The 17,376-nt window shown below is 42.2% G+C and overlaps 1 protein-coding gene across 4 annotated transcripts in view; it reads left to right on the top strand.

Annotated features, from left to right (window-relative positions):
• ptpn13 (protein tyrosine phosphatase non-receptor type 13) overlaps positions 1-17,376 on the top strand; it is a 178,994-nt gene that overhangs the window by 11,742 nt on the left and 149,876 nt on the right. For all 4 annotated transcript variants that reach the window (XM_052458562.1, XM_052458564.1, XM_052458563.1 and 1 more), the window contains exon 2: positions 16,184-16,303. In XM_052458562.1, coding sequence (XP_052314522.1) covers positions 16,189-16,303 — 115 coding nt within the window. In that variant the 5' untranslated portion in view covers positions 16,184-16,188. The remainder of the gene's footprint in view (positions 1-16,183; positions 16,304-17,376) is intronic.

Genomic DNA, 17,376 nt, shown 5'->3' on the forward strand with positions numbered 1-17,376 from the left:
AAACAACATTAGAGCAGTAGAACATGTAGTAGGCCTGTTAAAACAACATTAGAGCAGTAGAACATGTAGTAGGCCTGTTACAACAACATTAGAGCAGTAGAACATGTAGTAGGCCTGTTAAAACAACATTAGAGCAGTAGAACATGTAGTAGGCCTGTTAAAACAACATTAGAGCAGTATAACATGTAGTAGGCCTGTTAAAACAACATTAGAGCAGTATAACATGTAGTAGGCCTGTTAAAACAACATTAGAGCAGTATAACATGTAGTAGGCCTGTTACAGGAACGTTAGAGCAGTATAACATGTAGTAGGCCTGTTACAGGAACGTTAGAGCAGTATAACATGTAGTAGGCCTGTTACAACAACATTAGAGCAGTATAACATGTAGTAGGCCTGTTACAACAACATTAGAGCAGTAGAACATGTAGTAGGCCTGTTAAAACAACATTAGAGCAGTAGAACATGTAGTAGGCCTGTTACAGGAACGTTAGAGCAGTATAACATGTAGTAGGCCTGTTACAACAACATTAGAGCAGTAGAACATGTAGTAGGCCTGTTAAAACAACATTAGAGCAGTAGAACATGTAGTAGGCCTGTTACAGGAACGTTAGAGCAGTATAACATGTAGTAGGCCTGCAGTATAACATGTAGTAGGCCTATTACAACAACTAGAACATGTAGTAGGCCTGTTAAAACAACAGTAGAGCAGTATAACATGTAGTAGGCCTATTACAACAACATTAGAGCAGTAGAACATGTAGTAGGCCTGTTACAACAACATTAGAGCAGTAGAACATGTAGTAGGCCTGTTACAACAACATTAGAGCAGTATAACATGTAGTAGGCCTGTTACAACAACATTAGAGCAGTAGAACATGTAGTAGGCCTGTTACAACAACATTAGAGCAGTAGAACATGTAGTAGGCCTGTTAAAACAACATTAGAGCAGTAGAACATGTAGTAAAACAACATTAGAGCAGTAGAACATGTAGTAGGCCTGTTACAACAACATTAGAGCAGTAGAACATGTAGTAGGCCTGTTAAAACAACATTAGAGCAGTAGAACATGTAGTAGGCCTGTTACAACAACATTAGAGCAGTAGAACATGTAGTAGGCCTGTTACAACAACATTAGAGCAGTAGAACATGTAGTAGGCCTGTTACAACAACATTAGAGCAGTAGAACATGTAGTTGGCCTGTTACAGCAACATTAGAGCAGTATAACATGTAGTAGGCCTGTTACAACAACATTAGAGCAGTAGAACATGTCGTAGGCCTGTTAAAACAACATTAGAGCAGTATAACATGTAGTAGGCCTGTTACAACATTAGAGCAGTATAACATGTAGTAGGCCTGTTACAACAACATTACAGCAGTAGAACATGTAGTAGGCCTGTTACAACAACATTAGAGCAGTATAACATGTAGTAGGCCTGTTACAACAACAGTAGAGCAGTATAACATGTAGTAGGCCTGTTACAGCAACATTAGAGCAGTAGAACATGTAGTAGGCCTGTTACAACAACATTAGAGCAGTAGGCCTGTTACAACATTAGAGCAGTAGAACATGTAGTAGGCCTGTTAAAACAACATTAGAGCAGTAGAACATGTAGTAGGCCTGTTACAGCAACATTAGAGCAGTAGAACATGTAGTAGGCCTGTTACAACAACATTAGAGCAGTAGAACATGTAGTAGGCCTGTTACAACATTAGAGCAGTAGAACATGTAATAGGCCTGTTACAACATTAGAGCAGTAGAACATGTAGTTGGCCTGTTACAACAACATTAGAGCAGTAGAACATGTAGTAGGCCTGTTACAACATTAGAGCAGTAGAACATGTAGTAGGCCTGTTAAAACAACATTAGAGCAGTAGAACATGTAGTAGGCCTGTTACAACATTAGAGCAGTAGAACATGTAGTAGGCCTGTTACAACATTAGAGCAGTAGAACATGTAGTAGGCCTGTTACAACATTAGAGCAGTAGAACATGTAGTAGGCCTGTTACAACATTAGAGCAGTAGAACATGTAGTAGGCCTGTTAAAACAACATTAGAGCAGTAGAACATGTAGTAGGCCTGTTACAACATTAGAGCAGTAGAACATGTAGTAGGCCTGTTACAACAACAGTAGAGCAGTATAACATGTAGTAGGCCTGTTACAGCAACATTAGAGCAGTAGAACATGTAGTAGGCCTGTTACAACAACATTAGAGCAGTAGAACATGTAGTAGGCCTGTTACAACAACATTAGAGCAGTAGAACATGTAATAGGCCTGTTACAACATTAGAGCAGTAGAACATGTAGTAGGCCTGTTACAACAACATTAGAGCAGTAGAACATGTAGTAGGCCTGTTACAACAACATTAGAGCAGTAGAACATGTAGTAGGCCTGTTACAACAACATTAGAGCAGTAGAACATGTAGTAGGCCTGTTACAACAACATTAGAGCAGTAGTCTAGGCTGGCTACTTAACTACAGGACATTACATCAATGCTGCATTCAACTGCACTGGTGATCCATGCTGTGCAAAAACACAAAAAAACATGTTTAAACTTATAGCTGCATTTTTTTTGTTTGGTTTTTGAAGTTATTAAATACTTTTTGGTTAGTCGCAGCATATTCTACACATCTGCAAGCATATCAGCAAAGGCTGGATAAATATTATGTTTTAATTTTAAAATGCTATATACAGCATCCTGTAGACATTCATAAAGGGACATGTTTTTTTCTTATAAAACCATGGCCAGTTTGGGTCACAGTTGCTCGTGTAAAATAAAATAAAAAACATGTTATAAAACCATGGCCAGTTTGGGTCACAGTTGCTTGTGTAAAATAAAATAAAAAACATGTTATAAAACCATGGCCAGTTTGGGTCACAGTTGCTTGTGTAAAATAAAATAAAAAACATGTTATAAAACCATGGCCAGTTTGGGTCACAGTTGCTCGTGTAAAATAAAATAAAAAACATGTTATAAAACCATGGCCAGTTTGGGTCACAGTTGCTCGTGTAAAATAAAATAAAAAACATGTTTTTTCCTCCACTGATTTATTCCCCTCATTGCTTTTCACTGCCGTCAGATAGAGATGCAGGTTAGCTGGCAAAACATGGGAATTGCTTTGCTAGCTATTCTGAACATGAATGACTGTTGTCCAAAATTAGCATATCTGTTGTCAGTCAAATGTATTTGTGAGGCAGGCAAGTTCCCTTTCAGTTGTCAAAACGTGCATTGGCGGGACAAGCGTGCATTGGCGGGACAAGCGTGCATTGGCGGGACAAGCGTGCATTGGCGGGACAAGCGTGCATTGGCGGGACAAGCGTGCATTGGCGGGACAAGCTGCAGAAGGACGAGCAGGCTACTGTTCCCCATCGTTTATCAGTGCAGTTGACGGCCAACTAGCTGAAAAAGTTTAACATTTATCTAGTGTTGGTTGCCTCGTCAGATTTTAGCGCATCTCACTAGTTGTTGATCTTGTTGTTGATGTGCATACGCCCTCTCCACCAGTTGCCCATCTTTTCATGGTGTTTTATCAATAGGACTGTAAAGTTCCCAAATGTAAGGACTCCCGTGGTATTTGCAGAAATCCATTCAGGTGTGGTTTTGGCAAGTGAATGATGGCAGGCCCGTGCGGCCTAATGATACAGGCCTAATGAAGCTCTGCTTGGCTATACATAGCCCACCGGTCTGTGTAGACGCCGGTCCTGGACAGGACAGATGTTTTATTTACTGCAGTGTCTACTCATTGTCCAAACGCACAGCTGTTTTTCCACTCGATATTGCTACAGAATTTTCACAAATTCCTTAGTATACAGGACCAGTTTAAAGGTTTGGACACATACTCATTCAAGGGTTTCTCTTTATTTTTGACTCTTTTCTACATTGTAGAATAATTAGTGAAGACATCAAAACTATGAAATAACACGTATGGAATCATGTACTAGTTCAACAAATCAAAATATATTTTTGAATCTTCCAAGTAGCCACCCTTTCTTTGCCTTGGCAGCTTTGTCCAGTATTGTATGTCATTCTCAAACACTCTATATGAATTTATGAAAATGACTGAGTGCACGCTTGTCAGAAATGTAACAAAAAGAAAAGTGTAGTTCATCCTGGGGGTGTATCTGAACAGATTTTAATACATTTTCATGTTTCTAAAATGCTGTCCGTTGCACTTTTTAAGCATAAAGTGTGTTTTGTGTGCACTACGTCATCACGCACACATGTTTATCTGCAACAGTTTGGTGGAGACACCAGTGGTGGGAAAAGGTGCATTTTCTTTTCTTTGTGGATTTTAGAATATACAACCTAGCTTGTGACCATGTATAGCACCTTCTTGTGACTGTGACATAGTAGTCTTAGTTTGTTCCTCTCTAAATGTAGTGTGGGAAATAACTTGGAATAAAACAAACCAACCCCCTTTTGGAAAGAGAAAATGACTCACTCACACCCTCTCTCTCTCCTTTCGCTCTCTTGCTCTTTTTCACTCTCGTGCAGTTTCTTTCTTGCCTTCTCTCTTTTTAATTTCTCTCTCACGCACTTTCTTTTTATCTCTCTCTCATGCCAGCTCTCTCTCTCTCTCATGCCAGCTCTCTCTCTCTCTCTGTCTCTCTCTCTGTCTCTCTCTGTCTCTCTCTGTCTCTCTCTGTCTCTCTCTGTCTCTCTCTGTGTCTCTCTCTGTGTCTCTCTCTGTCTCTCTGTGTCTCTCTGTGTCTCTCTGTCTCTCTCTCTGTCTCTCTCTCTGTCTCTCTCTCTGTCTCTCTCTCTGTCTCTCTCTCTGTCTCTCTCTCTGTCTCTCTCTCTGTCTCTCTCTCTGTCTCTCTCTCTGTCTCTCTCTCTGTCTCTCTCTCTCTCTCTCTCTGTCTCTCTCTCTGTCTCTCTCTCTGTCTCTCTCTCTGTCTCTCTCTCTGTCTCTCTCTCTGTCTCTCTCTGTCTCTCTCTCTGTCTCTCTCTCTGTCTCTCTCTCTGTCTCTCTCTCTGTCTCTCTCTCTGTCTCTCTCTCTGTCTCTCTCTCTGTCTCTCTCTCTGTCTCTCCCAGAATAGGGCCTGCCCTCCATAGCAGCCTCTGTCAGAATAAAAACATTCCACTGTTAGGTCTCTGTTGAAATAACAAGAACGCTAAACAATTGGGTCAAGGTCCTCTCCACGCTACTCACACTCTCACCCATTCTGGTGTTTTTTTAATGAGTATCGTTATGGGTTGTAACCCACTTTCCCTTTGGTCCTGGATCCATCCCATTGACTAAAGTATTTTCACTTGCATTCTTGCATAAATATGTATTTCTATCCCTGCATGCCTATTCATCAACTCTACTGTACTGATCCACTTACCATCCATTAGAATAATTGTGTCCTCATTTGCACCCATTTGGCTGATTTTGTAGATTGTGATGCTGATTCTTAGCTATTTTTCTCTTCTGTGTTTTGACCAGTGTGGATTGCGTTGGATAAGCTTCAGGATTTAGCAGAGGTTTCTGCAAAAGCGATCCATCCCAGCGTGTAATATTCACGACAGAATCTGTTTTTCGAGCTTTATGTGGTGGTGGTGGTGAGCAGCAACTGGTTTCTTTCTTCCTGGGACATTAATCTATACAGATATAGGGGAAACACTACAACCCATAACTGATGTAGCCCTGTTACATCAGCATTACAGCAACAGGCAGCAAACCCCACAGACGGTCTGACTCCACATTTCAATTGAAATGTGACGCACACCTATTTAGGTACTAATGGTTTTTGCTTAGTTAAATGTAATCCCTTTTAAACCTGACGCTTCCTATACTTCACTTGCATCACATCGCAATGGGATTCAGAGGATTTAAACATACTTTATCGCCCCAGCCTAGCAGCTGGGGTTTATCACACTGCATGCATCCCAAATGAAACCCTATTCCCTATATAGTGCACTACTTTAGACCAGAGCCCTATGGAACCCTATTCCCTATATAGTGCACTACTTTAGACCAGAGCCCTATGGAACCCTATTCCCTATATAGTGCACTACTTTAGATCAGGGCCCTATAGAACCCTATTCCCTATATAGTGCACTACTTTAGACCAGAGCCCTATGGAACCCTATTCCCTATATAGTGCACTACTTTTGACTAGGGCCCATATGGCACTATGGGGATAGGGTGCCATTGGGGACAGTGACAACGATGAAAGTAGTTTAGTGGAAGAAGGAATCAAACGACTATTTCTTTATTAGTGGGACTTACATTGAGCTGCATGGATCATTTGTAGGAAGTGACTATAAGAGGTAAAGGTGCTGAAAGTTGAGGCCCTGCCACCATACCGTGAGACTTTAAACATCAATCACTGGAAAAGATCAACGGTGTGAGATTGCTAACATTTTTAAAAGCTTACACACAAGGTTGTCAACTATTTTTTTAAATAATTTCTTACGTTTTAAAATACAAAATGTTAAAAATTTCACAACAAGAAAAATGCTACCGATTTTTAGTCTAATAAATTCCTCACCAAATACATGTTTATTATGTTGTAGCGAAACCCTACTGTACATCTGAGATGTTTTGTTGTGCCCACCGTTGGTTCAGTCATAACGTTCTCAGGAATACAGGGTGGGTGATAGATATTCCCATTCAAGTTATTCTCTGATGTGTGGCCCTCCAACCATCTTTATGGTACCATTTCTGAAAAGTTAAATGGTAAATTTTATTAAATTTCTCAGCCAAAACATATCTGTTTTAAATCATACTGTCAATCCTCCATAGAAAACCTATTGAAATATAGATAATGGAATGGACATGAACATATTTTAAATTGCCATTCGACAGGTTGGGTGGACCAGCGGCTGTCTTATCAACAGCACAAATCCGGAATTACGTTTAGCAAACCATAACTCTCTATGCACAAGGACTACTTTTAACAATGTACGCTGGACATTTTACAATAACATTTACTGGAAGAACTGTGCCTATGCAAAGTTTAGGTAACAAGAGTTTCGGTAAAACCTCCCTCCGTGTTTATATCCACGTTTCCCCCCCCAAAAAACTCTTAAATATCTGCTCCGACTTAAGATTCATTAATGTCTGCAGAAAGAATGGGGTGTCCGCTATGACGTGACACAAATCTACTTTGGTTATTGAACTACAGTAAGTGAAATGGATTTACACCTGGTAACTAACTAACCTGGTAACTAACTAACCTGGTAACTAACTAACCTTTCTGTAACGGAATTTTATCATGGGATCCTGATTCATATGAAATGAATAATTATGGAAATTAATATCATTCTCTTCCATGGTGATGTATCCTAAATAGGTACACAAAAGGTATACATATTTCATATCTTCCTTTTGCTTATTTGGGTGTTATTTTTACACACTAGTATATGCTGCTATTTTTAATGAGCTCTGCCCTCAAGAAAGACCAACTTTGATTGGTCTGGATAAAGTCTAAACCAATCAAAGATGTCTGTTTCACAAGTTTGTACAGCACAGTAAAGTACAATATATTATAGTGTACTCAACTGTAGAGTTCTCTACTGTGTAATGTACTCTACTGTAAGAAATACTTTTATTGTCCATTTACATAAAACCATTTTTTTGTTTGGCGTCAGCATACAAATACACCACTATTACATGCAGTACTGAAAACGTGAAAGTCATAGATTTACATGTTCACGTACTGTATTTACAGCCTACAGCCTAAAGCCCACTGTCCCACTGTCCCACTGTCCCACTGGCCGAATACACTGCTGAATTTGCATGTTTTCCTACTTACAAAGCATGTAGAGGTCTGTAATTTAAATCATAGGTACACTTCAACTGTGAGAGACTGAATCTAAAACAAAAATCCAGAAAATCACATTGTATGATTTTTAAGTAATTCATTTGCATTTTATTGCATGACATAAGTATTTGATACATCAGAAAAGCAGAATTTAATATTTGGTACAGAAACCTTTGTTTGCAATTACAGAGATCATAAGTTTCCTGTAGTTTCCTGTAGGCCTTGAAATACATCCACAAGTACACCTCAAATTGACTCAAATGATATCAATTAGCCTATCAGGAGCTTCTAAAGCCATGACATCATTTTCTGGAATTTTCCAAGCTGTTTAAATTCAGTCAACTTACTGTATGTAAACTTCTGACCCACTGGAATTGTTGATACAGTGAAATAATCTGCCTGTAAACAATAGTTGGGAAAGTTATTTGTCATGCACAAAGTAGATGTCCTAACAGACTTGCCAAAACCTATAGTTTGTTAACAAGAAATTTGTGGAGTGGTTGAAAAACAAGTTTTAATGACTCCAACATATGACTCCTCAAACCCTTTACCCAGTACTTTTGTTGAAGCACCTTTGGCAGCAATTACAGCCTTGAGTCTTCTTGGATATGAAGCTATAAGCTTGGCACACCTGTATTTGGGGGGGGGGGGGTTCTCCCATTTCTCTCTGCAGACTTGTCCTGACGCTACTCCTGCGTTGTCTTGGCTGTGTGCTTAGGGTTGTTGTGCTGTTGGAAGATGAACCTTCACCCCAGTCTGAGGTCCTGAGTGCTCTGGAGCAGGTTTTCATCAAGGATCTCTGTACTTTTCTCTGTTCTTCTTTACCTCGATCCTGACTAGTCTCCCAGTCCCTGCTGCTAAAAAACATCCCCACAGCATGATGCTGCCCCCACCATAGGGATGGTGCCAGGTTTCCTCCTGACTTGACACTTGGCACATCATAGAGTCCATACCCCGACGATATGAAGCTGATTGAATGTATACCCTACATTGTTTAGACTTGTTCTCAGGTCTTGCCTCATTTGACTGTATGAAATGAATTAAAAGTTTTTTCCCAAGCAGAGATTTGTTAAGACACGTCTCTAGTGGAACACGTGTTAGTTCTGCAGTTAAACTACTGTAAATGAGGCATGTCTATGATAGTCCTAACTGCCACCCTATTTAGTACATTACTTATGAGCAATTCCAATAGTAAGGTCAACCTGCGCATGGAAAAACAAAATCCCTTAATTCTTTATATAACTATTTTAAAGATTTACCTTGAATGTGTGTATTTACATTTGGCCTTCAAAAAAAACATATTTTATTTTTTAGTACAAGGTAGGAGAAAGGCTCTATTTTCAGTCAACCAGAATTCACAGCTTTTGACAATGGGCTCACATAGCTTGTTTTGGTACCCCCCCATCAGTCCCCCTGTGTTTCTGACCAAGTTGAAAGGTTAATGAAACAAAAAAGACATGTTTATCCATTCAGTGATGTTATAGAATGAACCCTGATTTGGGCAGGCAGTGTCACATCTGTAACTGATGAGGTGAGGTTGTTATTGTCGACTCGTTTTAGAGTATGATTGAATGCAAACTTTCTGTGTGTGTGTGTTCTATCTATTCTCCCGTTCTCATATGAACTGTAATCATGCGTTGTTCTGCTAACTGCTGCATTGCATGTGATCACATGGCATAATAAAAAGGTCTATTTATTTATTTTGATCCAGTTTAACTTCCTGAGTAACTACGGGTACCCCCCAGTGACACTATTGGTCTGTGTAGTCTGCCCTGTGCATGCTTGTTAACTGCAACTGGCAAGCCTTAGGTGATTTACAATCTGACAACAAATGTATAATAAAATGCAAATCCTGTGCCACTGGTAGGTTATAATTTAATGTTGTTTTTTACCATATCACATGATGAAAGGGAAGTTTAGCCCTTCATAGGAAACATAATGATATGTCAATATATAGCAGGGATGAGTGAAGAATGAGTCCATCTAGCTCAAATACACAAGGGAATGAAATGAGTATCAGTCCCTGAGTCTAGGGTTAGAGGTATACACTTTTTCATGGAAAGAGCCTAATGTTTTATAGACTGACTGACCAGGGGAATCCAGGTGAAAGCTATGATCCCTTATTAAATCCACTTCAATCAGTGTAAATGAAGGGGAGGAGACTGGGTTAAAGAAGGACTTTTATGTCTTGAGACATGGATTGTGTATTTTCCGTGGTATACTCGGTGTATATACACAGGCAGTTTGTGACTGGTAACCCATTTTAAGACTGACTCCGATGCTGTTGAGATGCAGTTCTTGATAAGAAACGACCACACAAGATTTGTGTACATCTCGCCAGCCAATGACGACCAGGCCTGGGTGGCTGCAGGTCAAGTTGTTCAGTCTCTGTGTCCTTTTTGTGGACAACATGGAGAGGGACTTTTTTAAAATGTATTTTTTTATTTAATTTTACCCCTTTTTCTCCCCAATTGTATTAGTAGCTACTATCTTGTCTCATCGCTACAACTCCCGTACGGGCTCGGGAGAGACGAAGGTTGAAAGTCATGCGTCCTCCGATACACAACCCAACCAAGCCGCACAGCTTATTTAACACAGCGCGCATCCAACCCGGAAGCCAGCCGCACCAATATGTTGGAGGAAACACCGTGCACCTGGCAACCTTGGTTAGCTCGCACTGCGCTATGCCCGCCACAGGAGTTGCTGGTGCGCGATGAGACAAGGATATCCCTACCGGCCAAGCCCTCCCTAACCCGGACGACGCTAGGCCATTTGTGCGTCGCCCCACGGACCTCCCGGTCGCGGCCGGTTACGACAGAGCCTGGGCGCAAACCCAGGGTCTCTGGTGGCACAGCGCCACCCGGGAGGCCTCAGGAGGGACCATTTTTAATAAAACATCTGTCATTAATAATATAGAATGACATTTCTAAATCGTTGTAAATATGAAATGGAATGCAGTGTCATTTGCCAGACACCTAGGTATTTATAGTTGTCCACATGTGCTAAGTCTGAACCATCCAGATTAGTGATGCTAGGCGGGCGGGTGCAGGCAGCGATCTGTTGAAGAGCATGTAATTAGATTTACTAACATTTAAGAGCAGTTGTAGGCCACTGAAGGAGTGTTGTATGGGGTTGAAGCTCGTTTTGGAGGTTAGTTAAGTGTCCAAAGAAGGTCCAGATGTATACGGAATGGTGTCGTCTGCGTAGAGGTGAATCAAAGAATCACCCGCAGCGAGAGCGACATCATAGATGTATACAGAGAAGAGAGTTGGCCCGAGAATTGAACCCTGTGGCACCCCCATAGACTGCCAGAGGTCTGGACAACAGGCCCTCCGATTTGACACACTGAACTCAATCTGAGAAGTAGTTGGTGAACCAGACGAGGCAGTCATTAGAGAAACCAAGGCTGTTATGTCTTCCGATAAGAATACGGTGATTGTCAACAAAACCTTTTTCTTTTACAGAATATTTACATGGGATTAAAACAAACACGTTTTACTGCTGCACCATCTTGGAAACTCAGATTACATGGATTACGACAGCGTCAGTTCCCCGGCATCTGTCATAAAACAGTCGGAAGCATCCTTGTAATCTCCCGTACTCGTGCTCCAGGATAGCACAAGGTTTTTGCCCTGGGAACCGATATGTTTCTTACAATAGAACTGCAGATGATGACAGAACTTCAGGCTTTTTGGTCAGGCAGTTTCCCGGGACAGATGGTAGCGTTCACAGGTTCTAAAATCTAAAAGTGTATATAAATCAAACTTTAAGGAAACAACTTTAAAAAAAAAATACAAAAGTCTCGTTAAGGAAGCTGCCACGTTTTATTTCTCTACTCAATTGCGCTTGTTTACAAATACAGTTTTACATGAAAGAGGTGGTTAACTTTGCCCCAGACAATAGATCTGAGATCGACTTCAGTTTCAGTCATGGGATTTTTGTTGTTTTAACCCCTGCTAATGTTTTAATAGATTCAGAATTTATTTGCCACATGGACAGGATACAATCCGGTGTAAAATGGGTACAGCGAAATTCTTACCTTGAAAGCTCTTTCCTTTGCCTGGCCACTCAACTCCTTGCTCCAGCCAAACACTATACCACTCGTGCGGGGGTATTAGTGGTTGATGTGGGTTTATACATATAAAGTGACTGGTAGTAGGATATACACGGAGTGGACAGAACATTAGGAACATGAGACTGACCAGATTAAAGCTATGATCTCTTATTGATGTCACTTGTTAAATCCACTTTAATTAAAGGATAAAATAAAAAATAAATAAATAAAAAAAATATATATATAAGCCTTGAAATATGAATTTTGTATGTGTTCCATTTAAATGGGCAAGACAAAATATTTAAGTGCCTTTGAATGATGGTAGTAGGTGCTAGGCGAGCCGGTTTGTATCAATAAGTGCCACGCTGTTGAGATTTTCACACTCAACAGTTTGTGTATCAAGAATGGTCCACCATCCAAAGAACACCGAGCCAACTTGACACCAACAGTGGGAAGCATTGGAGTCAACATGGGCCAGCATCCCTGTGGAACGGTTTTGACACCTTGTAGAGTCCATGCCCTGACGAATTGAGGTTGTTCTGAGGGCAAAATAGAGTGTAACTTAATATTAGGAACCTGTTCCTAATGTTTTGTGAACTCAGTTTTCAGCCTTGTATGCATGTAAAGTTCCTAGTAGAAGGAATATAATAAATACTGACAGTAATGTACTAATGGTAATATATAAACTCAGAAAAAAAAGTGTCCCCTTTTCAGGACCCTGTCTTTCAAAGATAATTCGTATATATCCAAATAGATCTTCAATGAAAGGGTTTTAACACTGTTTCCCACGCGTATTCAATGAACCATAATCAAATAACATGTCGAGGACACACGTTCCGTTAATGGAACCCCCCCCCCCAACATTCCGCTGAAAAGGCAGCGCGGGAAATTCAAAATATTTTTTCAAAATATTTGACTTTCACACATTGACAAGTCCAATACAGCAAATGAAAGATAAACATGTGGTTAATCTACCCATCCTTTTAGATTTTTTACAATGTTTTACAGCAAAAAACGTAACGTATATTTGTTAGATCACCACCAAATCCAAAAAACACAGCCATTTTTCCCAGCCAAAGATAGTCACAAAAGCAGAATTAGAGAGAGAATTAATCACTAACCTTTGATAATCTTCATCAGATGACACTCATAGGACATCATGTTACACAATACATTTATGTTTTGTTCGATAATATGCATATTTATGTCCACTAATCTCGGTATACATTGGCGCCATGTTCAGAAATGCCTTGAATATCCGAAATAATCACAGAAATAACAGATACTCATCATAAACTTTGATGAAAGATACATGTTTTACATATAATTAAAAGATACACTTGTTCTTAATGCAACCGCTGTGTCAGATTTTTTAAAAACTTCACGAAAAAAGCATACCATGCAATTTTCTGAGACGGCACTCAGAAGTAACAACATTACTCCGCCATGTTGAGTCAACAGAAATACAAAATTACATCACAAATATTCCCTTACCTTTGATCTTTCATTAGAATGCAGTGCCAGGAATCCTAGTTCCGCAATAAATCGTTTTGTTCGATAGTGTCCAATTAGCTACTTTTGCTAGCACGTTTAGTTCACATGTCCAAAAGCTGGCGCTGGTCCAGGCGAAATCGGACAAACTTCAAAAGGTTATATTCCAGGTTGAATAAACTGCTCAAACGAAGTAGAGAATCAATCTTCAGGATGTTATTATCATATCCAATAACCTTCCAACCGGAGCATTCGTTTTTGTCTACAGAGTAATGGAAAGCATGGCGATATCAAGAGTAATGCGCATAACCAGGAACTGGCAAACCCACCGTCGCTAGACCAGACAGGACTGGCAAAAAGTGCTCTTCATTGACGAGTCGTGGTTTTGTCTCACAAGGGGGGATGGTCGGATTCGCGTTTATCGTCGACGGAATGAGCGTTACACTGAGGCCTGTACTCTGGAGCGGGATCGATCTGGAGGTGGAGGGTCCGTCATGGTCTGGGGCGGTGTGTCACAGCATCCTCGGACTGAGCTTGTTGTCATTGCAGGCAAACTCAATGCTGTGCGTTACAGGGAAGACATCCTCCACCCTCATGTGGTACACTTCCTGCAGGCTCATCCTGACATATGACCCTCCAGCATGACAATGCCACCTGCCATACTGGTTGTTCTGTGTGTGATTTCCTGCTAGTCAGGAATTTCAGTGTTTTGGCATGGCCAACGAAGAGCCCGGATCTCAATCCCATTGAACACGTCTGGGACCTGTTAGATGTGAGGGCTAGGGCCATTCCCCCACCAGAAATGTCTGGGAACGTGCAGGTGCCTTGGTGGAAGAGTGGGGTAACATCTCACAGCAATAACTGGCAAACCTGATGCACTGCAGTACTTAATGCCGGTGGCGGCCACTCCAGATAATCAATCAAATTTATTTATAAAGCCCTTCTCACATCAGCTGATGTCACAAAGTGCTGTACAGAAACCCAGCCGAAAACCCCAAACGGGTGTAGAAGCATTGACTGTTACTTTTGATATTGACCCCCCCCCCCATCCATTTGTTCAGGGGCACATTATTCCATTTCTTCTAGTCACATGTCTGTGGAACTTGTTCAGTTTGTCTGTTGAATCTTATTTGTCAATTGCGTTTATTTTCAGCAAACTTGACAGTGAGAGGACGTTTCTTAATTTTTTTTCGGAGTTTAGTGACCAGGAGTAATAGTGACCAGGAGCAGGATAAATATATACTAATGTATACTTGTAAACAGGAGTAATACTGACTAGTAGCAGAATAAACAACAACTAATGTAATGACACTCAATAATCAATGGACAGTAATAATAATGTAATGGGGTTATTTAATCAATAATGATTTTAGCAGCAGCGTAGGTTGTCTGAGTGTGTAGAGAGAGACCTGTCGATGGGCACGGTCAGTGAGGATAGTCTGTAGTAGAACAGTAGTTATCTATTTAACCATCTAGAAGCTGTGTGAATCTGTTGGTCCGAGCCTTGATGCACCGGTACCGCCTGCCGAACTGTAGCATGGAGAACAGTCCACGTTTCGGGTCGTTGGAGTCTTTGGTATTTTTTTTTGGGGGGGGGTGTTTCTCATATATAATAGTCTCCTGTGTTCATGGAGGGAGTTGTTATTCCTCACACTCCCTGGCTTTTATAAGTACGTCAGCGGGCTGTTGCGTTGTCAGCGGGCTGTTGCGTTGTCAGCGGGCTGTTGCGTTGTCAGCGGGCTGTTGCGTTGTCAGCGGGCTGTTGCGTTGTCAGCGGGCTGTTGCGTTGTCAGCGGGCTGTTGCGTTGTCAGCGGGCTGTTGCGTTGTCAGCGGGCTGTTGCGTTGTCAGCGGGCTGCGTTGTGCGGGCTGTTGCGTTGTCAGCGGGCTGTTGCGTTGTCAGCGGGCTGTTGCGTCGTGTCAGCGGGCGTTGCGTCGTGTCAGGGGCGTTGGTCGTCAGGGGGCCGTGCGTCGTGTCAGGGGCCGTTGCGTCAGGGGCTGTAAGGGGCGTCGTGTGTCAGGGGCCGTCGTGTCAGGGGGCCGTTGCGTCGTGTCAGCGGGCCGTTGCGTCGTGTCAGCGGGCCGTTGCGTCGTCAGCGGGTCAGCGGGCCGTTGCGTCGTGTCAGCGGGCGTTGCGTCGTGTCAGCGGGCCGTTGCGTCGTGTCAGCGGGCCGTTGCGTCGTGTCAGCGGGCCGCTGCGTCGTGTCAGCGGGCCGCTGCGTCGTGTCAGCGGGCCGCTGCGTCGTGTCAGCGGGCCGTGTCAGCGGGCTGCGTTGTCAGGGGCAGCGGGTTGCGCGTGTCAGCGGGCCGTGCGTCGTGTCAGCGGGCCGTTGCGTCGTGCGTGTCAGCGGGCCGCTGCGTCGTGTCGTGTCAGCGGGGCGTGTCAGCGGGCCGCTGCGTCGTGTCAGCGGGCCGTTGCGCGGGTCAGCGGGCCTGCGTCGTGTCAGCGGGCCGCTGCGTCGTGTCAGCGGGCCGCTGCGTCGTGTCAGCGGGCCGCTGCGTCGTGTCAGCGGGCCGTCGCGTCAGCTGGAGGAGAGCAATATGTGATGGGAGACCTAGCCCGTATTACAGTGCTGGTGTTGTAGTGACATCGCATTCTTTATCCTCTTTCTCTCCCTTTGCGGTTTTAAAACTCACGTGGAAGAATGAATCACGTAACATAAGATCTGTTTACAGGAGATCCCCACTCCCTGGAATTAACCCCCCTCCCCAATTACAACAAACCACTAAGCTAAAGTATGTTTTAAATGTATTTGTTATTTCTGTCCGGGATGATGCATGTCCATCATTTTTTGGTTTTGTTATAATTGCAATATACTGTAAACCACTGTCGCCACTTAGCACGTTTGAATAATAATGTGTGTTTATATTTTCTCCTCTCAGGGACGATGCATGTCTCTCTGGCTGAAGCTCTGGAGGTGCGAGGAGGTCCCCTTCAAGAGGAGGAGGTCTGGGCTGTCCTCAGTCAGAGTGCTGAGAGCCTCCAGGAACTATTCAGAAGAGGTACGTTGATATAGCATCCGGCACAGCCAGAAGAGGACTGGCCACCCCTCATAGCCTGGTTCCTCTCTAGGTTTCTTCCTAGGTTCTGGCCTTTCTAAGGAGTTTTTCCTAGCCACCGTGCTTCTACACCTGCATTGCTTACTGTTTGGGGTTTTAGGCTGGGTTTCTGTACAGCACTTTGAGATATCAGCTGATGTAAGAAGGGCTTTATAAATAAATATGATTGATTACAGTGATGATGATCACAAGATTCATCAAAGTTTCAGTACCCCCTGAGACGAGGGTGTTGAGCATAAAGCGAGTCTGACGTTATTCAGTGAAGCTACTGCAGCCACGACATATCGCTAGGTAACCAGAGTTCACTGTGTAAACCTTAGGGTGTGAGACTGCTGAGAGCTCTCGTTGTCCAGACACAATCTACTTCTTCCAGCGCACACCAGAGAACGATTCAGAGGTGTGTGTTCGTTGTCATCCAGTTCCCCTGGTTTATCTGGTCTGATCGGACGAGTTGAAGACTTTTAATCTTTCTGTCATTCTCTGTTCTTTCTTTTCTTTCTCTCCATTCTCAGCATAACCATCCTTGTTATGTTAACTGTTGTGTATCGGCCTCCATTTTGTTTTCCTCAAACAAAAAGCCCACAAAATACCCTCTGTTTTCTTTTGCACTCTTTCTATCGCTCTAATTTTCATCTCATTTACACATTTCCCAGAAAGTCTATGGTCCTGTTGAGACGGTGACCCAGGATGGTGGTTTATTTAAATGACTCATGATTCTTATCTGCTATATCTCCAATGTCTCCATGGTAACTATATATTTTTTATATGCAGTGCATTCAAAGTATTCAGACCTCTAGACTTTTTCTACATTTCGTTACATTACAGCCGTGTTAAAAAATGTATGAAATTGTTTTTTCCCCCCTCATCAATCTACACACTTAACCCATAATGACAAAGCAAAAACAGATTTTTTCCAAATGTATAAAAAATGTCAAACGGAAATATCAATCAAATGTATTTATAAAGTCCTTCTTACATCAGCTGATATCTCAAAATGCTGTACAGAAACCCAGCCT

Source organism: Oncorhynchus keta, chromosome 12 (assembly GCF_023373465.1).
Source record: "Oncorhynchus keta strain PuntledgeMale-10-30-2019 chromosome 12, Oket_V2, whole genome shotgun sequence".
NCBI classification, from domain to species: Eukaryota; Metazoa; Chordata; class Actinopteri; order Salmoniformes; family Salmonidae; genus Oncorhynchus; species Oncorhynchus keta.